This window comes from Aedes aegypti, chromosome 3 (genome assembly GCF_002204515.2).
Source record: "Aedes aegypti strain LVP_AGWG chromosome 3, AaegL5.0 Primary Assembly, whole genome shotgun sequence".
NCBI classification, from domain to species: Eukaryota; Metazoa; Arthropoda; class Insecta; order Diptera; family Culicidae; genus Aedes; species Aedes aegypti.
The window spans coordinates 315,259,971-315,282,120 of NC_035109.1; the positions used below are offsets into that span (position 1 = coordinate 315,259,971).

Sequence of the window (22,150 nt, forward strand, 5' to 3'; positions counted from 1 at the left end):
AGGTGATTGGTGACAGATTTTTCTAGCAATTGTTATATGCTTGTTTTCGGAACATTTGCTGCATATTATAAAAACTTATCATTTTGCAAATAGTTTTCCATCATAAGATCACTGATTTAATAAAATTTTAATGATTTTTGTGATCAATCCACATTAAATGCTATGATTTTACCGATAGCAACTCTGACATCACTGCGCTCAACGATCGCGATGATTGTGCACACACGATAGACGCGTCCCGACGCATCCCGACGCATCGCACTGTGGAGCTTTTCAATTATTTTGGGTGGTCCAAATTGATAAACACTTGGTATGATTTCATGCTTTGTAGAGATGGTTTCTGTAATTTGAGAGAATCGAAAAACAAACAACGTATGAGTTTCAAGTTTCTATGCTTTGCCCAACCTTTCCGCACTGAAAATTAATACAACAGAAAAAATGTTGGATATTTTAGACTATAAACACAGGGATGTCTCAGTGTGCGGTGGCGGCGTCGATTCGCAACAAGTGAAAACCATCGCCATAATAGTTTTGAGTGATGCGGTTGATAAAACTTTATAAATATTGAAATCCCGGTGGAAATGTGTTCTTTTAAGGAAGGTGAATAAAAGATTTGTTTAGTGGAAGTGTAGTGAACGAAATATGGGATCCAAACCACAAATGCTTGCCGCTGAATTACAGTCGAAAAGGTAAGCACCTTCTATTTACAAGTGCAGTTGTGTGAGGCAATGAAATGCGGCATGAAATCGGAGATTTTTTTTGAGAATATAAATCTCATGTATATTGTCGCTAAATTGATAATGCTGTATCTGAAAGTGTTGATTAAATATTGAAATACCACCTGAAGCATTTTTCTTCGCATAAATTATCCATTAAATCAGGTGATAAGCAGTTATATTTCATCGATGTTGCAAATACCAATACTATCATAACAATATGTTAATGATTTTGGAAGAAGCCATTTTGTGATGACGCACCAAAAGGCCTTAACAACTGTGGAAGTACTCATTGAACACTAAGCTGAGAAGAAGGCTTTGTCCCAGTGAGGACGTAATGCCAAGAAGAAGAAGAAGTATTACAGCGTAAGAAGCATCGAGCTATTAACCTGTCAAATGAAACATTTCCACATAAGCTATAAGAGGTCTATCAAATCGATACCAATAAAAAATATTTTGAGTACATATAATATTTGTCTTGTCACTATTATTACGTTTATAATAGTGTTTTTTTTCTCGGCGAGTTCAGCACTGAATATATGACTTAATTAAATATATAAAGTGATAATGACCCATGAAAAGAGAAGTTGAATAAATCTTCAAAATTTAATGACTTGTTTCTGTATATAATTTTGAACAAATATTGAAAGACTTGTTAAATCAATAGAAAATACCTAGAACCTATAATATTGAAATATTTTTTTTGAGTAACTAATAAAATGGGAGCCCCCTCCCCCAAATGATAAGGTTTTTTGTACGAAAATAAAAAAAATAAATTGTATGGCGAGTAAGAAATTTCAAACCCCCAATCCCTCCATAAACGAAAAACTTGAAGAAAACCCTATAAAGAAATCAAAAGTTTTTTTTTGAGAAATTTCTGATTTTTTGTGGAATTTCTGAAATGATTTCAAGGTTAATCATTGAAAAATCTGAAATTCGATTTATTGATGACATTGAGGTACGGCATTCTCGGTAAATTTTGTTTTATTCATTTCGTAGTCCTTAAATAAGCTCTTGAAGAAATCTCGCATAACCTGTGATCTCACCCCGCCCTAAAAGCCTTTGGTAACCGAGTGTGTAGCTTGTTGTTACCGAGCAAACTAATAGATTTAAACGTTAACGTATATTGAGCTTCTCGATAATTTTTAGCATTTCGATCACTTCCTCTTTACTTCGAATGTTACGCGCCATGGTCTGGTACTAGTTGGGCACTTTGCGAATTTTTTCTCAAAACCGCAGACCACCAAAGAAGTAGCGCGCCGATCGATTATGCGCCGAGTTGTGGGTCGGTCAATACGATTTCAATCGCTTGCAATTCGAACACGAACAATTTTATTCCATATGTTTTGTATCGATAAAACAATTATGATCGCTCTCCAGTTTAGGACTCGAGCCTTAAAAGTGATTCACTTCCTCGGCGAGGTATTTTGACATTTCTTTATTTACTTTTTGGCTGGCGCACAACTCGGCGCATGGGCCACCGGCGCGCAACTTGTTGGACAGTCTGCGCATTTAAGTAAAGATTCGCAATACTCAACAATGCTACGATGAAGAGAAGATCCTACTCTATCTCCCAGTGGTGATAGTTTTCATCCTGGGCCATTCAGAAACAAGGAGCTACAAACTCGGTGGCTTTTAGGGCGTGATCATAAGTTATGCAAGAAGTCTGTGGAGAAAACAATAAAAATTAAGATAAGTGCCTGTTCACAAATTTCATAACGCTGAAGGGGGTGGGTGGTGTCCTCAAAATTTCTACGGTAAATCCTGGAGAAAATCAAGATGAATGTATAAATAATTTATACATTCATCTTGATATTCTCCAGGATTTACCGCATTGTAATATATAATTTCCTATATGTGTCTCGACCTTGGAATTGAATCATAAAATTCAAGCCGGATGATTTCATTCAGTGTGTGAAGCGCGGGCTCAAAATTGAATACGACCTTTCGATTTTTTTTCTCGAAAGTCGAATAAAAAGTGAGCATCCCCACTTCTAATCACGCAAAAGCAAACAAAAGATCTGTCAAACAAAGACGTTTTTTATCCGCACCGCAAACTGTTTACGGCTTTGTTATCTGGAAACGTGTGTGAAATTCAGTGAATTTTTAAACTTATTACTCTATGGGAAAATTGGAAAAATAGCATTATTCTTGTTAGGGCAAGTGCGAAGGATACCCACCTCAATTCCCTCCTAAATCGGAACCGTTATGACCAGCTAGTAGTGTTAAAAGTGACTTGAAAGTAATTCACTTGGGAGCCGATTTGAATCCGGGGGCTCGGGAGCAATGGAAAACCTCAACTTTCCCCCGGTGGAATTCAGCCGACCGGATTACAGTGAGCCGACGACGACCATCTTCCAGGAGTTTGCGATTGTGGTGCGTAATTTTCACCACTTCGAGCAGATTCCAACGGCTCGGTGGCTTTCGTTGCTGCAGGAAAAGGCCCTCATTCGCCGGAAGCAGAACCGAAGAGAGGCGGACAGGTTGCACAACTTGACGGCACAGCTGGCCGCAAATGACGAGCTGGACAAGGCAATGAACCACATCACGCAGGCCTTGTACCGATGTCCGGCGGATGACACCCTGGCCAAGGCCATTCTCTGCCAGAAGGGGGAACTGTTGAGGCGGAAGGAGCGAATGCAGGACGCGATCCGGCATCTGGAGATCTGTCTGAGAATCGAAGGGGAACGGTTCTCGTATGGGACGTATCTGTGTTTATTGAGGTGCTACAAGGCGACGGGAAATGGTCGGAAGGTGCGCCAGATTATGGAGCGGTGTTCGGAGTTTGTGGACCGGTGGAAGGACGAATTTCGGCGGTATGATTCGCAGCTGAAGAGTGAACCCGATAGGCACATGGAGGACATGAAAAGGGAGTTTGGTGAGTGTTGGTGGGAATGGGATGCATGCATACTGGGAATTACATTATTGGACTACCGTGAAGGCACCGTCTTCTGAACGGTTATCAAAATCCAATTTGAATGTAAAAAACAATGAATGTTCAGTATATGGAACCAGTGCTGTAAACATTCGACATTTTTGATGATGCTCGTTTCCATGAGGGCTGTTAAGGGGATATGCACTTTTTTTTACTAAGGATGTGCTACAATTCATCTGAATAATTTCAATTGATTCAAATCATAATATTTTTAGGAATATTGTAGAAAACTATCCTAACTATGATAAATTTCTGGAAGAATAATTCCAGAAATTTATCAAGGATTCTTCCAAACCACTCTGGGATTGTTCTGGAAACTTGGGATTATTTCTAATACCTCTCTAAGTTCTCGTGGAAACCCCAGAATTCTGCTTGAACAATTTTACGGAACCCTTCCGGTATTACTTCTGCGAATTATCTAGACATTCTTATGTGATTCTTCTGGACATCTTTTGCAGAAATCCCCCCTGAGATTTTTTTCTTTTAAAATCCTGGAAATTGAAAATCGAACATTTCTTTACTGCGGAAGATTCTAACGAAAATCCTGATGCATTTTTTTTTTTGGATATTTAAGAATCCTCCAAAAATTCTACTAGCTTTACTACAAATTTATCTGGAAATAACTCTGGGTTCTTCCCAGTAGTTTCAGGAAATTTCCAGGAATTTTTGTAAATTTCGCGGAATAGCTCCGGAGTGATGTTCGAAAGAATTCCAGAAAGATTTACGAAAGAATTTCAATAGGAATTTGCGGAATTATAAAAGAGTAACTTTCTTGAGGAGAGTCAAAGAAAGATTTCCGAAAGAATCTTAGAGGTATCTTTTAAGAGTCCCAGAGGGCTGCCCGGAAGTTTTCTTAAAGAATTTTCATTAAAATTTAAAGGGGAATTTTTGAAAATTCTGAAAAATTTTAGAAGATTTTCGAAGAAATTGATAGGCACAAAAAAACAAGATCACTTCCCGATAAATTTTCGCAAGAATTGAAGAGGGATTTCAGGAGAAATTTCAAACGGATATTCGAAATGATCCCAGGGAGATTTTTGAAAAAAAAAAATGAAGCAGGATTTTCGTAAGAATTGAATAAGGGTTTGGGGAAGAGTTCCAGGAGGATTCCCCAACAATTTCAGAGGAATTATCTGAAGAATCCCCGAGAGATATCTGTAAGCATTTCAACAGGAATTTCGGAAGTATTCCATAGAGATTTCCGGAAGAATTCCAGAAGGTATTACGAATGAGAAATTTCCGGAAGAACCCCAAGAATTTGAACGAAAGAATAGTTTTCTTTAATTATAGTTTCAGACGGATTTCTGGGAGAATTCCAGATGTCTCGGAGTAATCCAAGGGATGTTTCTGGAACAATCTGAGAGTAATATTCGAAAAATTCCCAGGGAGATTCAGGGAAGAATTACTAATGGATTCCTGAAAAAATATCAAAGGGATTAATATAATAATTTTGGATGGATCTGCATAAGAAATTTCGAGGGATTTTTGTAAGAATCCCCAAAAAATTTTTGGAGGAAACATCTAAAGATATGCAGAAGAATCCCAGATTTTTAAACGGAACAGCTACAGACAGATTCATTAAAGAAGTATAGTCGGATTTCCTGATAAATTTCATAAGAATTTGTTGTAAAGGATCTAATGACAATTACCGGAAGAATTTCAGAGATTTTTGGAATAATCCTAGATGAATTACACAGCGTAACAAAAATGACATTTTTGCGTGTCTCAAGGATCAAATTATGTGTCTCTAGTAGTTTTGAGGTTGCTGAATCTGATGCCATTCTAAGAAATGCTCCAGCACGTCGCAATTTTTAGCTACAGGTCGCCAAAGTACACTGGTTGTACTGATGTTTACATAAAATATGACGTGATTCGCTCAATTCGCTGGTCGCAGCTATTGCTGGTGCTTTTATTTTGTTCGAAATATTTGTTGTTGTTTGATTGTGAAAAGTGCTCAGTCCGTTCTAAGTTTCGTAAGATTATCCGTTCTTTTCGTTGCACATTGTGAACTCCGTATAAGTGTCACGAAAAAACAGTAAATTGAATTTAATTACGACTCGGTGATTTTTTGGCAATGGCGAAGGACAGAAAATGCTAGCAATGTTCTGAGGGTATTGATAGTCACGCTGATTTCTTCACTGTATGCGAAGGTGACTGCGCTTGCTTCTTCCATGCTGATTGCGTTGGTTTGAAGGAAGGAGATTTCGATACACTCGCACGAACGCAAAATATTATCTGGATGTGTGACGCGTGCATGAGTGTTTTCCGTAAAAAGCGAGATGATGCTCAATCCAATCCAGCTGACGAGAGCGCAAACACGGAGATTACAAAAACGGTAGAGCAAGAAGTGAAACAGCTGAAGCTTGCAGTAAGCGAAATTTTGGACTCTCTTTCGAAAATGGCACCCGTTGTCCCCCCTATTCCACCGAAGATAGTGCACTCAACACCGATTTCGTCATACATGCTGTCGGACGGAATGAATGGAAGTAACGTTGATGTGAGCGACGGTAATTTTGCGATCTACCTCTCGAACATCGATCCAAGTGTTACGGAGCGGGATATTCATCGCATGGTATGCAGCGCACTAAACGTTCCTGAAAATGAACCTGTAACTGTGATAGAGTTAACCAAAAAATGGAAAAACCGAAGTATGTTAGATTTCATATCATTCAAAGTGGTTGTTCAAAGAAAATGGAAAAATCGAGCGCTTACTGCTTCGACGTGGCCGGTCAATGTTAGGTTCAGAGAATTTATCAATAGGCAAAACGAAACTTGGCGACCTTGAACATAAAAGTTAATATGTTTTGATGATTCTTGTTTACATGTTGTAATGCTTTTGTTTATATGCTATATTGTTCCTGTTGTCGATAAATATTATGTATTATGTAATTGTGACTAAGGAGGTTTTATAAAACGTTATGTTGTTTTGATTGTAATTTCGATGCTCGGTGGAGATTAATGTGATAAATTTGATGTTCACATAGTTTTAGAATATTCAATAAGACAAAGAATGTCAGTTGAATTATATAATAAACAAACAAACAAACAAACAAATCTGCATTTTCGCCAAAATTGAGTTGAGTTCACCAGTGTTGTTCAGACTCATTTCCTCGAAAATAACATTTTCCGAACTATGAAGCCACGAACTACTACAACCATGCTCTATCCTCCAAAGATAGAAAAGCAGATGGTTAAGCTTGAGTACTGCACACAAAATCGATCAATTTTGATCCCAGAGAGCCACAATACAAGTTTCGGTGAAATGAAATGAGTGAGTGAGTGAGTGAGTGAGTGCGAATCATTTCACCGAAACTTGAATTGCGGCCCACCGAGATCGAAACTGTCGGATCCCATGTGCAACACTCAAGCCCAACCACCTCCCCCTCCATCTCAGGAATACAACGCACAGTTATAACAGTTCATGGCTTCACAATTCGAATTTCGGGGAAATGAGTCTAATCAACACTGGAGTTAACTTTTCAACATATCTTCCAATGCTCTTTCAGCTGCACTAATGAGATAATATAATTTGTTCGGAAAAATTAGGAAAAAACAGCAAGTTAAATTGTCCCATAATGAAAAGTAATCGCATAACAGTCTCACTACAGATTTTCGCACCGTGTAACACAAAAATTATTCGTGTTTTAATCATCTTTATATTTTTCTTGGAGAGATATCGTAGTGAAAAGCAAATTGTGAAAGTTTTAATAAGATTTGAACTTGTTCCAATCCTGTGGAATTTTTAGAATATTCGTATGAAAAACGCGTTTGGAAACTTCAAAGCCCATTTTTTCAATGTCTACTTTTTACAGATGGGACTGACTTGCGATTCACGGCAGAGTAGCGCTCAAAAGTAATTTGGAAAATAGTTTTGAATAAACTTTTCCTGATTAAGTTGTTGGCAAAATTGTATTACTTTTGCTATTGTTACCATGAAAAACAAGTTTACAGCTGAAATTGCAGAAAAAAAGTGAAAATCTTTAATTGAATTGAAAAGAAATTTCGTTATATTAGAGGATTATTTTATAATTATTTGTTGTTAGGTAACAGATTTCAATGAAAATGATCAACATCTGGATTTGAAATGCATATTCGTCATTATTATCCAAATTCAAATCCATTTAGAAATCAGTGGCCAGATATAGAAAAGATTACACTTATAATATTTGGAATGTTTATAAAATCTTAGCGGTTATTGTACACATTATTCATCTTTATTAATATTTCAGCAAAACTTCATTATCGTTCCCCATACTGAAATAATCTTACACAACCTATAATGAAAATATTAAATAATAACAATGATCTTTCTTCAAATAACCGAGTTATTAAGAAAATTGAATGAGAGAACAATTTCGATAACACTACGATGAGTTGATTGGGTGTAGATCTTCTGCAACATTGAAAGCATAATTCACGGAATAAATATCTTGTGTAATGTAATATCTGCTGGAACGAACATATGTTTTTTTTTAGAAATGAAGCTGTTACAGAATATATGAATATTACTCAAACAAAGTTTGCCATGTTGTTAAAGCATTGATTTGTAATAAATTTATTTAACTTTTAATTTGTTAATTTATAAATTAATTTATTCAGACATGAATACAATATAATGTTCACATAATTATTTAAAGCTTCAAAAAAAATCTGTTTGATTGCATGTATCCAAAAAATCTAAAATTTCTTGGAATTTTTCCAATCTTGTCATATGAATGTTTTGAAGTTGAATCATCATTCCATTACACAACTTTATAAGTCAAAAAAAAAAAACAAGTTTGATAAAAATACAGTAAGGACCCGATTTTGTCAGCCCCTCGATGAATTTTAGGCTGACAAAATGGGGAACCTGACAAAATCGGGTCATTTTATTTTGTTCCTGTTTTTCAAATTTTGACGTGTTACGTGGTTACATGGACTTTTAAGAGGGCAATGGACATGGGCGTAGTTAGTTTTTATTTATCAGGGGCTCCCCGTCCCTTATATTGGTAATATCGATTTTTAACACTTAATAAAAGGCATTGCCATTGCCCCTCTGGCTACGCCCATGCGTGCATGACATCAAACATCATCATCAATTTTAATATAAGCGTGGTAAAACATGACGATAACAATTTTTTGACAAATTTCAAATAGGCTGACAAAATCGGGTCAAAAAGCTGACAAAATCGGGGGTTCTTAATAAAGCTATAATAATAATAATAAAAATCGGGAGCTGACAAGATCGGGTCAGTACTGTAATTGTATGTCATTTTTTCAGTGGCTCTCATTTTACCGAAATGATTCAATATGCTACGTCCACTAGCTAAGACCCCTCCCTCCCCCTCGTCACACTTCGTCACAAAATCGTGAAGCCCCCTCCTCCCCCCTAAAAAGCTACGTCATTTATGGACGACCCCATACATAATTCTTCGTTTCTCTTATATGGGAAAATACAATACTTCTTTAAATCATCAAAATAGTTATTTATGCAACAAGTTGCAAAATGATGATTTTTTCAGCACGAGTTGTACATTTATCCAACGAGGCTCGCCGAGTTGGATAAATACAACGAGTGCTGAAAAAATCGAGTTTTGCAACGAGTTGCATACAACATTTTTTGCTATTTCGAAAAATGCCGTTTCAACTCGATGAACTCTAAAAGCACAAACAAACATTGCAAGAGAACCCACATGGGCATACAGCCATGCGTAGTTTCAATTCAGTATTTTTCAATCACTTAAGCGGTGGCACAGTAGTACTCATGAATGTCACAATTCTTCTCGTTCCCATCGGTATCATGCAGATCTATATTCCCTATTAGAGGAATGAACAGGTAAGAAAGCACAGTGACTACAAATGCTGGACGATCCGACCCCTCATCAGTATCGCCAACCTGTGTCGGAGCCTGATCGCACAACGAATGTAGACTCTAGTGAAGTGACTCGCCGTGTAAATCAAATGGAAAGTCACTTCGCTCGAGTCGAGAATTGTCACCTCGCTATAGGACACCGACAATTCTCACCTGACGCCAGACATAGAACAAACTCAAGAATCAGATGCAATTGTGCTTTTTCTGTGCGGCATTAAGGCAAGATGAGTCGGTGAGGTGTCGACTCGTTTCCATTTGATTAACATTAGTCGCATCACGTCACCCGAGGTGAGAACGACTCGTCTCGACTCACACGCCGCGCACAATAAGCATGACATGAAGAGACTAGGGCACTGGGTTGTTCGGTTGACGCCTACCAAAACAGTACTGAAAAGTGCTACTTTTCATCACCGAAAAGAGTGCTGAAAAGTAGCACTTTTCAGCACTGTTTTATTTGATAGGAAAAGTAGGCCGTTATGTTGATCAACTTCTCAATGAAAAGTTGATTGATTTGCAACGGAATTGCAAAAAATAACTTTTCCGCATCGAAAGTATTAAAAACTTTATTGATTGTATTGTTATACACATGAAGTTGAAACGCTGTGGTAAATTAGGCAAATAAATTGCTTTACAAGCCGGCAAACTTGCATGCAAGTTGGCTAAAAAAAAAGTCATTTTTTGTATTTACAATAGCCAATATCTCAAAAACTAGACATGCTATGATATTTTTCAAAACGGCAATGGATTCAGCAACCTTTAATTAAATAGCGGTATTTTGGTGCTTGAGACAAAAACGTGTTCCGCAGTGTTCCCGGTTGAATTATTGAAAGATTCTAGGAAGAATCTCAGTGAGATTTACCGAAGAATCCCAGGAGGATTTCCAGAAGAATCCCAGAGAGCTGTCCGAGAGAACAGCAGAGAAGAAGCGCGGAGGGATTTTATGATGAATTCCTGGAAGGTATCCGGAAGAATCCCAGTGGAGTTTCTTTAGGAATTCTAGAGTGATTCAATTTATAATCCAAGAACTTCCTGAAGAATCCCAGAGAAAATGTTGGAAGAATCCCAGAGGAATTTCCGGGAGTCCCCTAGCACCGCACCACATATATTAGTAACATATAACATTTACACGCTACGTACATGGAGATTACATGAATGATTACATGAATGGTTCCATGTCATTTGAATTAAAAAATTATGATCAAATTAGGCAAAAATCGGTTTATCCTAAAGGTGTTCATCTTGCCCTGCCCTACCCTATCTCACATTTACTATGTTGTTGACATTTACTATACTACTTGCTTTCATATTACCGCAATTTGGTGGTTTGTGCGCACCATTGAAAATCTGACAATGCTACTATGTTTTTGGCATTATTATTGCTAACATTCTCATATGTGATTTTTCCTTCTTTTGACCATAGGCTGCTCTTTCTAATTAGGTTGTTAAACTACACGCTGTGAACTAGACTACCGAAATGCATACATTTTGCCTTATGCAAGATGGAACGGTTATTGCAATACGAACGCTTTATGTATCGTTTTAGCATCAACTCACATCAAGTCGTCGATAGGCGCGTGGTGTACTCACGGGCCTAACGATCGCAAGGTCCTTGGTTCGATTCCAGGTTGCCGCGAGAACATTTTCTTGTTTTCAAAGATTGGTCTCATAAGGCAAAGCTATGAACTACAACCCGATTTATTGTGGCGAATTTTCATAAGTAGTTCCTATGTATTTCGATAGCCCATTTGGCTGCAGCACGGTACGCAACAAAACGTGGAACGATATAGACTGAAGCGGAAACAGCAAACCCGCCTATTCCGGGACAAAAAGCGCCGCCTGGAAGAGGTGGAATGCCAAGACATGGAGTTGCTGTACCGTTCTCAAGAAACGCGGAAGTTCTATCAGAAGCTCAACACATCCCGCAAAGGTTTCGTGCCGCGAGCTGAAATGTGCCGGCATAAGGATACAAGCATCTTCACAAACGGACGCGAGGTGATCGAAAGGTAGAAGCAGCACTACGATGAGCACCTGAATGGCGCTGAGAACATAGGCACAGAAGGTCAGGACAGCGAAGGCGATGGCTACGTCAGCACAGCGGACAGTGGAAACCAACCAGCTCCAACGATGAGGGAAGTTAAGGATGCCGTTCAACAGCTCAAGAACAACAAGGCCGCTGGCAAGGATGGTATCGGAAACGATCTCATCCAAATGGGCCCGGACAGGTTGGCCGCTTGTCTGCATCGGCTGATAGTCAGAATCTGGGAAACGGAACAGCTACCGGAGGAGTGGAAGCAAGGCGTTATATGCCCTATCTACAAAAAGGGCGACAAACTGGAGTGTAAAAATTATCGTACAATCACTATCCTAAACGCCGCCTACAAAGTGCTATCCCAGATTCTCCACCATCGTCTATCACCTATAGCAAACGAGTTCGTGGGAAGTTATCAATCAGGTTTCATCGACGGCCGCTCGACAACGGACCAGATCTTTTCCGTGCGGCAAATCCTCCAGAAATGCCGTGAGTACCAGGACCGTACGTACCATTTGTTCATCGATTTCAAGGCGGCATACGATAGTATCGCCCGCGTAGAGCTATGGAAAATCATGGACGAGAATAGCTTTCCCGGGAATCTCACAAGATTGATCAGAGCAACGATGCAAAACTGCGTGAAGATCTCGGGCGAACACTCCAGTTCGTTCGAGTCTCGGCGGGGACTACGACAGGGCGACGGACTTTTGTGCCTGTTGTTCTCTATTGCGCTTGAAGGTGTCATGCGGAGAGCCGGACTTAACAGTCGAGGCACGATTTTCACGAGATCCGGACAATTTGTTTGCTTCGCGGACGACATGGATATTATTGAGAGAAAATTTGAAGCGGTGGTAGATTTATTCACCCGCCTTAAACGCGAAGTCGGGCTAATGGTGAATGCGTCGAATGCCTAAGTACATGCTGGTTGGCGGAACTGAGCGCGACAGGGCCCGTCAAGGAAGCAGTGTTACGATAGACGGTGATACCGACGGACGAGTTCGTCTACCTCGGATCCTTGTTGACGGCTGATAACAACGTTAGTCGGGAAATACGAAGGCGCATCATCAACGGAAGTCGTGCCTACTATGGGCTCCAGAAGAAACTGCGGTCAAGAAAGATTCACCCCTGCACCAAATGCACGATGTGCAAAACGCTCATAAGACCGGTAGTTCTCTACGGGCATGAGACGAGGACTATGCTCGAGGAGGACTTGCAAGCTCTTGGGGTTTTCGAACGCCGAGTGTTCCACGGAACCCTAATTACGTCTTCTTGTTCCAAGAACCCTACATACTTATATTATTTTACGGATTCCTGTGAAATTTCAACAGCTGAACAGTTCGGGAAAATAAATTAACGGAGTATGGTAAATTTTTACAGTGTTCGGTATAAAATCACCGGAATCCGTTAAACTCCGACGAAGTTACGGTGTTTTATTTCACCGAACTGTTCAGCTGTTGAGATTACGGTGAAATTCACCGTAAGAGCTTAGTGTGTACAAAAATGTTATTACAGTCATCTCTCCCTTACTCGATATTTCGTATCTCGATATCGAGTTAGAGAACCATAGTAAAAGTTGGTTTTCATGGCTATCTCGATGGTCCCTTGGATCGCAGTTGCATTGATTTTGTGTTCTGTAACTCGATACCTCCCTAACTCGATGGTCCCTTCAATATCGAGTATGGGAGAGATGACTGTATTATTACTGTCTTCGTTATAGTACCTCATCGCTTTTGGCGAGTTTGCCATTCGTTTATGTAGCTCTCAACTCCGACACATCAACAAGAAACAAACATTGTTAAGTTACAAAGAAATCATAAATGTTAAATAAATTCAGAACACAATCGACCAAGTGGCTCATGAGCCCTATATACATAAAATGCAACAACATTATTGTTATTATTTTTACTGATATCGCATTATTAAAACGCTTCTTGCTTAGTTGTTTCACATGTTTTGGAAGGTAAAGTCAATCATTGTAGTAGATCCCTTCCTCAGCACGTTTTCTTTTGAAATACTTAAACAGGATTTTCTCAAGTTTCAACCGATATAGTATTTTGAACAAAGGATTTTCTGATAGGTTAGACCATAAGCTAGAATTCTGTGAAGAAAAATTCCAGGTATGCGATGGAATTTAATTCGATTCTTTTCACTTTTTCAGATCTTCACGCCAACTGCATTCCACAGGAGTCATACAACGATAAAGCTGCCCAAAACGAACCTGTCGTGCAGGACGAATACTTCGAGGAGATTGACTTCGAACCGTTCATGGGGTTCACTACGGATAAGGAAATTTACGGTGCCTCCATGGCGTGCAGTTTGGATTTGTAAGTATAAATTTAACAAACATCTGAACTGATTGCAGGTCGCTTTTCAGAGACTATTTCATACAAGTCTTTCATTTTTAATGGATGGTCTCTATTTCTAAATTTCTTTTAAGTATTAGGGTTCCTAAGTCGCCCTTCTTCTTGCAGTGAATTTTGGTGGGAATTGAAGATAGGGAAAAAAGGAAAGGATCCTCAAAAGTGTTTCTTAAAGTATTCCAAAAGAAATCTCTGGAGAAATCACAAAAAAAGAAAAGAACAATACAATTTTGATAAAAAAAGAGAATTTGGAGACCTTCAATCGATAATTTAATATTTTAGAGACTTTCATTAAAATGTCGACCAAGTTTCTAAAAAAAACCTGCCATCAGCTTGAACAAAATTTTATTTTGATTTTGCTTTCTGCAGCGAGGACTCCTCACCCAAACTGGTCGCCAACACGTTCATACCGGAAGGGTCGATCGTGCTAATAGAACGACCCTTGGCTTCCCACCTGGAGTTTTCCAAGGTGCAATGCTACACCTGCCATGTCGTCCAACCACACCTGATTCCCTGCTTCCACTGCCAAGCAGTGTTCTACTGTTCCTATCAGTGCCAACGGCGAGATGTCGGCTACCATCGGTTCGAATGCCGCGGCTATCAGCTGCTGTTCTTTCCTCTAGTCAATGGCATCCTGGAGATCCGGATGCTCATCCGCACCCTCAATACTTTGAAACGAATACTGGCTGTGAAGTCGTCCGCGAGTTATAAAGGCCCAAGGTCAGCGGACGAACTGTTCAAGGTTCTGCTGGAAGGTCGGGAGGCGTTCGCGGATCTGTTCAATGCGTTGCTCGTCCCACTGGACTATTGTGATTTTCGACCAGAGGACTTCGACGCACTCATGATCAAGACGGAGAAATTGCTCAGCTACGTTAAGTTCGATCGGAAAGTGAGATCGCAGTTTTTCGATCAGTGGAAGCAGTTCGACGACTTCCAGTTTGATATATTCATTGGAGGTCTCCTGCTTCACTTTTGTACCCTTACCATGACCAAGGTGCATCGGTTGACCTTCAATATCCCTGCCACTGAAGATTTCGTAGGTCGAATAGAAGACTTCGTTACGATCGGAGATGATAATCGGGAAGAATCGCTGCGGAAAACAATCCTAGAGACGCTCGAGCGATACGGGAGGGAACCTTCCAGTATTCTACGGGCATCTATGGACACCGATCCTCTGCGAGAAGGCATTCTCAAACACCTGGAAGTTCTCAGGAGTGACTTGGAAGATAGTCGCGAGTCCAATGACGAATCGGCCGCCACCGCCGATGAAGATTCCTCGACCCGATTGTGGACCAGAGCGAACGTCGTACGCCTGTGGCAATCGTGTCTGGACGGGGCAGGAATGGCCAACGTTCAGCGCACCTCATTCCTCAATCATCAACGGGAGCGGGCGGAAGACGTTGTGGACAAAGCTCTGCTGCGATTCTTCGACAGTTACTTCGACTACTTTGGCGAAATTCCGATGTGCAGCAAAGATCGATTCTTCCCCAACACGCTGCGGGCGTTCTATCCGACGGCCATGAACATCAAGCATTCCTGCGGGCCGAACCTGTTCTTTGCGTAAGTTGCACAGTGGGTCTGGATGGTTTGGAATAAAAACATTAGGCATAACAGCGGTATAATTGGCATAATGGTTATTTGGTATACAGGAATACCTCGATATAACGTAAGGGACCATCCATAAATGACGTAGTGTTTTAGGGGAAAGGGGGCAGTCTACGACACTGCTACGAAGCATGTATTAGGTATGGGAAAATAGACTACGATGGGGGGCGGGGGTGTAGAAAAAAGGCCAAAAATGCTACGTCATTTATGGACAGTCCCTAACTCGGTTTTTATTTTCATGACGTTATATCGAGAAAATGGCTCTTACACTCAAAATAATCCAAACGTCATTGTTACGTGAAAACATACGTGATTTTTTTCCATCGCACAATTTTCAATTTATCTTACATATTTTTTCAATGTTTTTCAGTATCTAAATTGTTTATGTTTTTCTTTTTATTTTCCCAATATCTTTAGTATTCCACTGTTATAATCGAAAAAGAACGAGAGAGGAGAGAATCTCTCATCTGTACACAGGTCCTTTAGTAATGTTCAGCGAGAAATGTATTCAGGAAAAATCTCGGAGAAAGTATAAAATGAATTCATAAATGAGATCTTTTAGAAATCTTTAAAAAAGTTAATGTTGAGCAGTCCATGAATATTTCTTCTTCTCCTTGGGGATGGTACACAAATTATGTCACGCTAAATTTCAACTTTTTGGACCACCCCCCCCCCCTTGTTCACGTTTTTTGTATGAGTGATTCAAAATTTTCGTAAGGCTTGTCACGCTTGGCTTGACCCCCTCAGAGCGTGACGTAATTTGTGCCTGACCCCTTGGCATTAACGTCCCCACTGGGACAGAGCCAGCTACTCAGCGTAGTGTTCTAAGAGCACTTTCACAGTTATTAACTGAGAGCTTTCTTTGCCTATGTTGCCATTTACGCATTCGTAAATCGTGTGGCAGGTGCGATGATACTCTATGCCCAGAGAAGTCAAGGAAATTTCCATTACGAAAAGATCCTGGACCGACCGGGAATCGAACCCAGACACTTTCAGCATGGCTTTGCTTTGTAGCCGCGGACTCGAACCACTCGGCTAAGGAAAGCCCCTCCATGAATATTTCTAGCAGACAATTATGGAACTTCAAGAATTTTGTTATCAGGAACTCGTGGTAAAACTCTTAATCCGAATCTTTTTTAGTTATTTTTTGACAGAATTTTAAAATGAATGTCCATTAGACAGTTTCACAAAAATCAAAATTTCTGGGATTCAACCAGTCACCCCCTAGTACTAGTTGCAATACTAAAACAAACTACCAGACAAATGTTCATCCAATATGGAGAAGATTAGGAGGTGCCTCAAGTCGAATTTGTGTTTTTTGGCTATTTTTTACATTCCAAAAATTCTAACGAGAATTTGGAAAAAGGAAAATCAAAATAAATACCACTAGTTGAACGTATTATTAGTACTCTACAACTTTTGAGAACACTGTATGCCGATTAGAGATGGTTTTCACCTCATAAAATTGATTTCTGTTCATTAAAGTACCTGTAAAACATACATTTCTCTACAGTTTTTGTTCTACAAGATTCTTAACCGCATGCCTAATCATAAAAGTTCAACCGTAGTATCATTCCTTTGTTATTTCTGAACATTATTGTAGTACATCATTTTTGTATCCGAATTACAGATAAATTGTAAAAAATCGTCGGAAATACGACATTCCTTATTCCCCTGCATTTAGAGCTGCTGCCAAATGGCGCAATTGCTGACATGTTACAAAATTGAACATAATAGCTTTGCTTTTTCAATGATGGATGATGATTGAAGAAAACAGCTATCAAATGTCATCAACGCAGTCGTGTTTCAAACAACATTCGCATTTGATGCCAAGCAATTACATAGGTATGTGATATAGCCCCGAGGTTAAGCTTCTCGACTATCGATCTTGAGGATCGGAGTTCAATTATGATTCTTTTTTTCGAGTGAAACCAATGTTTATTATATGCAGCATAGAAAAAGGGCTAAAGGCGAAATCACTACTTGAGCATTTCTCTTCATTCACTTAGGAGTGGGAGATTTTTGTGAGTCCTGTTATCTGAGTCACAGGATCATTTGGTCCATGGCAAAAACCAACACTCTAAATGAACTCCCGTAATCAAACTCCGATCCCCAAGATCAGTAGTCGAGAAGCTTGACCTCGGGGCTATATCACATACCTATGTAATTGCTTGGCATCAAATGCGAATGTTGTTTGAAACACGACTGCGTTGATGACATTTGATAGCTGTTTTCTTCAATCATCATCCATCATTGAAAAAGCAAAGCTATTATGTTCAATTTTGTAACATGTCAGCAATTGCGCCATTTGGCAGCAGCTCTAAATGCAGGGGAATAAGGAATGTCGTATTTCCGACGATTTTTTACAATTTATCTGTAATTCGGATACAAAAATGATGTACTACAATAATGTTCAGAAATAACAAAGGAATGATACTACGGTTGAACTTTTATGATTAGGCATGCGGTTAAGAATCTTGTAGAACAAAAACTGTAGAGAAATGTATGTTTTACAGGTACTTTAATGAACAGAAATCAATTTTATGAGGTGAAAACCATCTCTAATCGGCATACAGTGTTCTCAAAAGTTGTAGAGTACTAATAATACGTTCAACTAGTGGTATTTATTTTGATTTTCCTTTTTCCAAATTCTCGTTAGAATTTTTGGAATGTAAAAAATAGCCAAAAAACACAAATTCGACTTGAGGCACCTCCTAATCTTCTCCATATTGGATGAAAATTTGTCTGGTAGTTTGTTTTAGTATTGCAACTAGTACTAGGGGGTGACTGGTTGAATCCCAGAAATTTTGATTTTTGTGAAACTGTCTAATGTCCATAGAATTCTTTAAAATAATGTTTTTTCAGAATTCATGAAGAAATTACTAGAAAACTCCATTGAAAACAAGAACTATCGTTGAGGAATTTTCCATACAAAAGTTTCTGAACAAATATGTGGTCCAGTTTCGATCTGTCAACCGGAGAGTGTGGAGGTAAGAGCTAAAATTAATTTCGGTTCAATCAATTATTTTTGCACGATAAAATCTCGAAAGCTATCGAAGTGGCTAGCGGCAGTCGTCTGCGGCCCAAAGATGTTCCCAGTAGTGGATCAAACATAATTATTCGCCGTAATTACGTTATATCATCTAACCCTTCGTCGTTTCCAACCTCATCGATGGATGACTGTGATCATGACCAAGCAAATAAAAGGCGACGATTCTCCGCATGGAGGAGACGGAGTGCGAGGAGATGGAAAAGCTGTGGCGGTCTCAAGAAACACGCAAGTTCTATCAGAAACTCAACGCATCCCGCAACGGCTTCGTGCCGCGAGCCGAGATGTGCAGGGATAAGGGTGGGAGCATTTTGACGAGCGTGAGATGATCGAAAGGTGGAAGCAGCACTTCGACGAGCACCTGAATGGCGTTGAGAGCACAGGCAATGAAGGACGGGACAACGGAGGAAATGCCTTCGTCAGTACTGCGGGTGATGGAAACCAACCAGCCCCCACTTTGAGGGAGGTTAAGGATGCCATTCACCAGCTCAAGAACAATAAAGCTGCTGGTAAAGATGGTATCTGAGCTGCACTCATCCAGATGGGCTTGGAGAGGCTGGCCATTTGTTTGCACCGGCTGATAGGCACAATCTGGGAAACAGAACAGCTACCGGAGGAGTGGAAGGAAGGGATAATATGCCCCAATAATAATATGGCGACAAATTAGATTGTGAGAACTTTCGAGCAATCACCATTCTAAATGGGGCCTACAAAGTATTATCCCAGATCACCTTCCGTCGTCTGTCACCTTTAGTATACGAGTTTGTGGGAAGTTATCAAGCCAGCTTCGTTGACGATAGTACCGACCGCGTAGAGCTATGGAAAATTATGGACGAGAACAGCTTTCCCGCTAAGCTCACGAGACTTATAAGAGCGACGATGGAAGGTGTGCAAAATTGTGTGAAGGTTTTAGGCGAACACTCCAGTTCGTTTGGATCACGCCGGGGACTACGACAAGGTGATGGACTTTCGTGCCTGTTGTTCAATATTGTGCTAGAAGATGTTATGCGGAGAGCCGCTTAACAGCTGGGGTACGATTTTTACGAGATCCAGTCAATTTGTATGCTTCGCGGATGATGTGGACATTGTCGGCCGAACATTTGAAAAGGTGGCAGACCTGAAACACAGTGCATTGCATCCGTCTCGATCGCCCTTCGAATGATGAGGTTGACAGAGGTGGAGGGGTCCTAACAGCAACCCAAAAGCTTGAGCCTACTCCCCCCTCCCCCTAGAGCGCTACGTAATTTGTGGATGACGCCTAAGGCAGGCAACTTGTTATGGCAGGAAGCGCTTCGTCTCGGTCTCTATGTCAGCTATCCAGACTCTCCGACGTTCATTCCTTCTGGACATGACAAAGCCAGTAATTCAGAACGAGTTGTCGTCCGATCATCTTCCTGTAACATTCGAAATCAAGCCATCTAGTGGTCCCGAGCAACTCGTGCATACTGTGCGATGCTATCCACGAGCCAACTGGATTACGTTCCAAGGAATAGTGAACTCCATACTCAATATAACCGATCCACTGATAATCGACATTCGTGATGAAGTAGGGGTCGATTATGCCATCGATTATTCCAAAAACAGCGTGTTAGAAGCATAAGGTATTGCAGTTCCGACAATCGTCCCAAGGCCTTACGAAGTCGCCTGTATCCCGAATGAAACTAAACTCCTAATTCAGCTGCGACACAGATACCGTTTGCTGAAGGAAATGGTTTGGTCTGCTGAGGGTTTGCAGTATTTCCAAAGGGTTAAGGAACAAATGCAAATACAGTTTACCACTGCGAAGTGGAAACACGCTTTTTGCTACACCAACAGAGAAGCCTAAATTACATGCAGAGAGCTTTGCCCAATCGCACAATAACACCATAGATGACCACAGTGAAACCGTTGAAGCCGTGAGAAGATTTGTCGATCAAATCAACCAACTATTGCTAGCAGCAGACTATTCTTGGTTAGTTAAGTTAAACCTAAAGAAGTCAGCAAAGCAATACGTAATCTGAAAAAAAAACTCCAGGCCACGATGGGATAAGGAACTGTCTTCTGAAACACCGTCCAAGGAAAGATTCTGTGTTTTTAGCAAAAATTTTCTCAGCTTGTCTCAAACTATGCTATTTTCCATCCAGTTGGAAACAAGCTATAGTTGTTGCCATTCTTAAACCATAGATTCCACATTGCAATCAAACTACAGGCCAATTAGCTTATTACCAACGGTAAGTGAACTCTTTGAGCGCATAATAGTAGCCCGCATTGGAAAAACACCAGGAAACAACTAGTATCATCCCACATGATCAGTTTGGTTTCTGCAAAAGGCCATTTCACAAGTCACCAGATTGTCCGTTTGGTAAATGAAGTGGGGCAAAATTTCCAGCAAGGAAAATCTTTGGGGTTGGTTCTCCTGGACGCTCCAAGTCATAGTGAACGGCAGTACATCAGATCGTATGGGAGTACTTTTTGATGTTCCCCAAGGCTCGGTATTGAGCCCAACGCTATACAACATTCTTTGTACTGACTTCGCCAAAATCGATGGAGTTAATTACCACTGCTTCGCCGATGATAACGGATTTCTAACTTCCGATCGAGACGCACAAGTTATCCTGGAAAATCTACATCGAGCTCAAGAGACTATCCAGCAATACCACAAACAATGGAAGGTGAAGGTGAATGCGCTAAAATCCCAAGCAATATTCTTCACTCGTCGAAGAAGTCCGAGACATATGCCTCAAAATCATGTGATCTGCGGGGGCATAGATATCCCGTGGTCAGAAATCGTAGGGTATTTGGGAGTAACCTTAGACAAAAATCTTAATTTTGGAACTCACGTTAGCTCTCGTCTTTGAAAATGTGATTTGCTCATCAAAACATTGTACCAGGTGCGATTCCCTAACCTCAAATCTACCTGTTCTACGTATAAAAATGTTTGAATTTTCACAACGAATGCGTATCTACTTAGTAGAGAATAGTTTAAATAGTCGATTTAAATCATTTATCTATTGAAATAGATTGTAAATTTGTCAAAATATCAATTTTTAGTAAGGGACTGTCCATTAATTACGTAAGACAATTTTTGGGGGTTTTCAACCCCCCCATCACCCCATGGTGAGATTTTTTGTATGAAAATGAAAAATAAATTGTATGGCAAGTAAGAAATTTCAGACCCCCCCTCCCCCCATAAACCCTTACGTAATTAATGGATCGCCCCTAACGTAGAACAGGTAGAAAGTGAGGTTACGAGTCGCCCCTGCATTGTACCCTCTTATAAACCGACGATCTCGCTTGGACCCCAACATCAAGCTGCTATAGTGCAAAACCGTGTTTCGGCCTACAGTTACGTACGGTTTTCCTGCGTGGTCCAACTGTGCCCGAAGTCAGCGGAAGAAAATTCAGGTGAAACAAAATTGCCTACTGAAGATTATGCTGAATCTACACCCGTCTCATCCCACCGATGAAGTTCATCAACTCGTCAAAATTGAGCTGTTAGACGATTGGTTCCTAAGACTGATGCCAAAATTTCGCCTTAATTTTTTCGCCTCTGCCAATCCCCTAATACAAGAATTGGCCATCTAGAACTGTGATACTATATTATTAAGTTTTTTTTTTCTCCGTCC

The 22,150-nt window shown here is 40.1% G+C and overlaps 1 protein-coding gene across 2 annotated transcripts in view; it reads left to right on the forward strand.

Moving 5' to 3' along the window:
* The first annotated feature begins 2,723 nt into the window (after positions 1–2,723).
* LOC5567359 overlaps positions 2,724–22,150 on the forward strand; it is a 28,566-nt gene continuing 9,139 nt past the window's right edge. For both annotated transcript variants that reach the window (XM_021851574.1, XM_001657324.2), the window contains exons 1-3: positions 2,724–3,594; positions 13,690–13,855; positions 14,261–15,451. In XM_021851574.1, the coding sequence (XP_021707266.1) occupies positions 3,003–3,594; positions 13,690–13,855; positions 14,261–15,451 (1,949 nt within the window). In that variant the 5' untranslated portion in view covers positions 2,724–3,002. The remainder of the gene's footprint in view (positions 3,595–13,689; positions 13,856–14,260; positions 15,452–22,150) is intronic.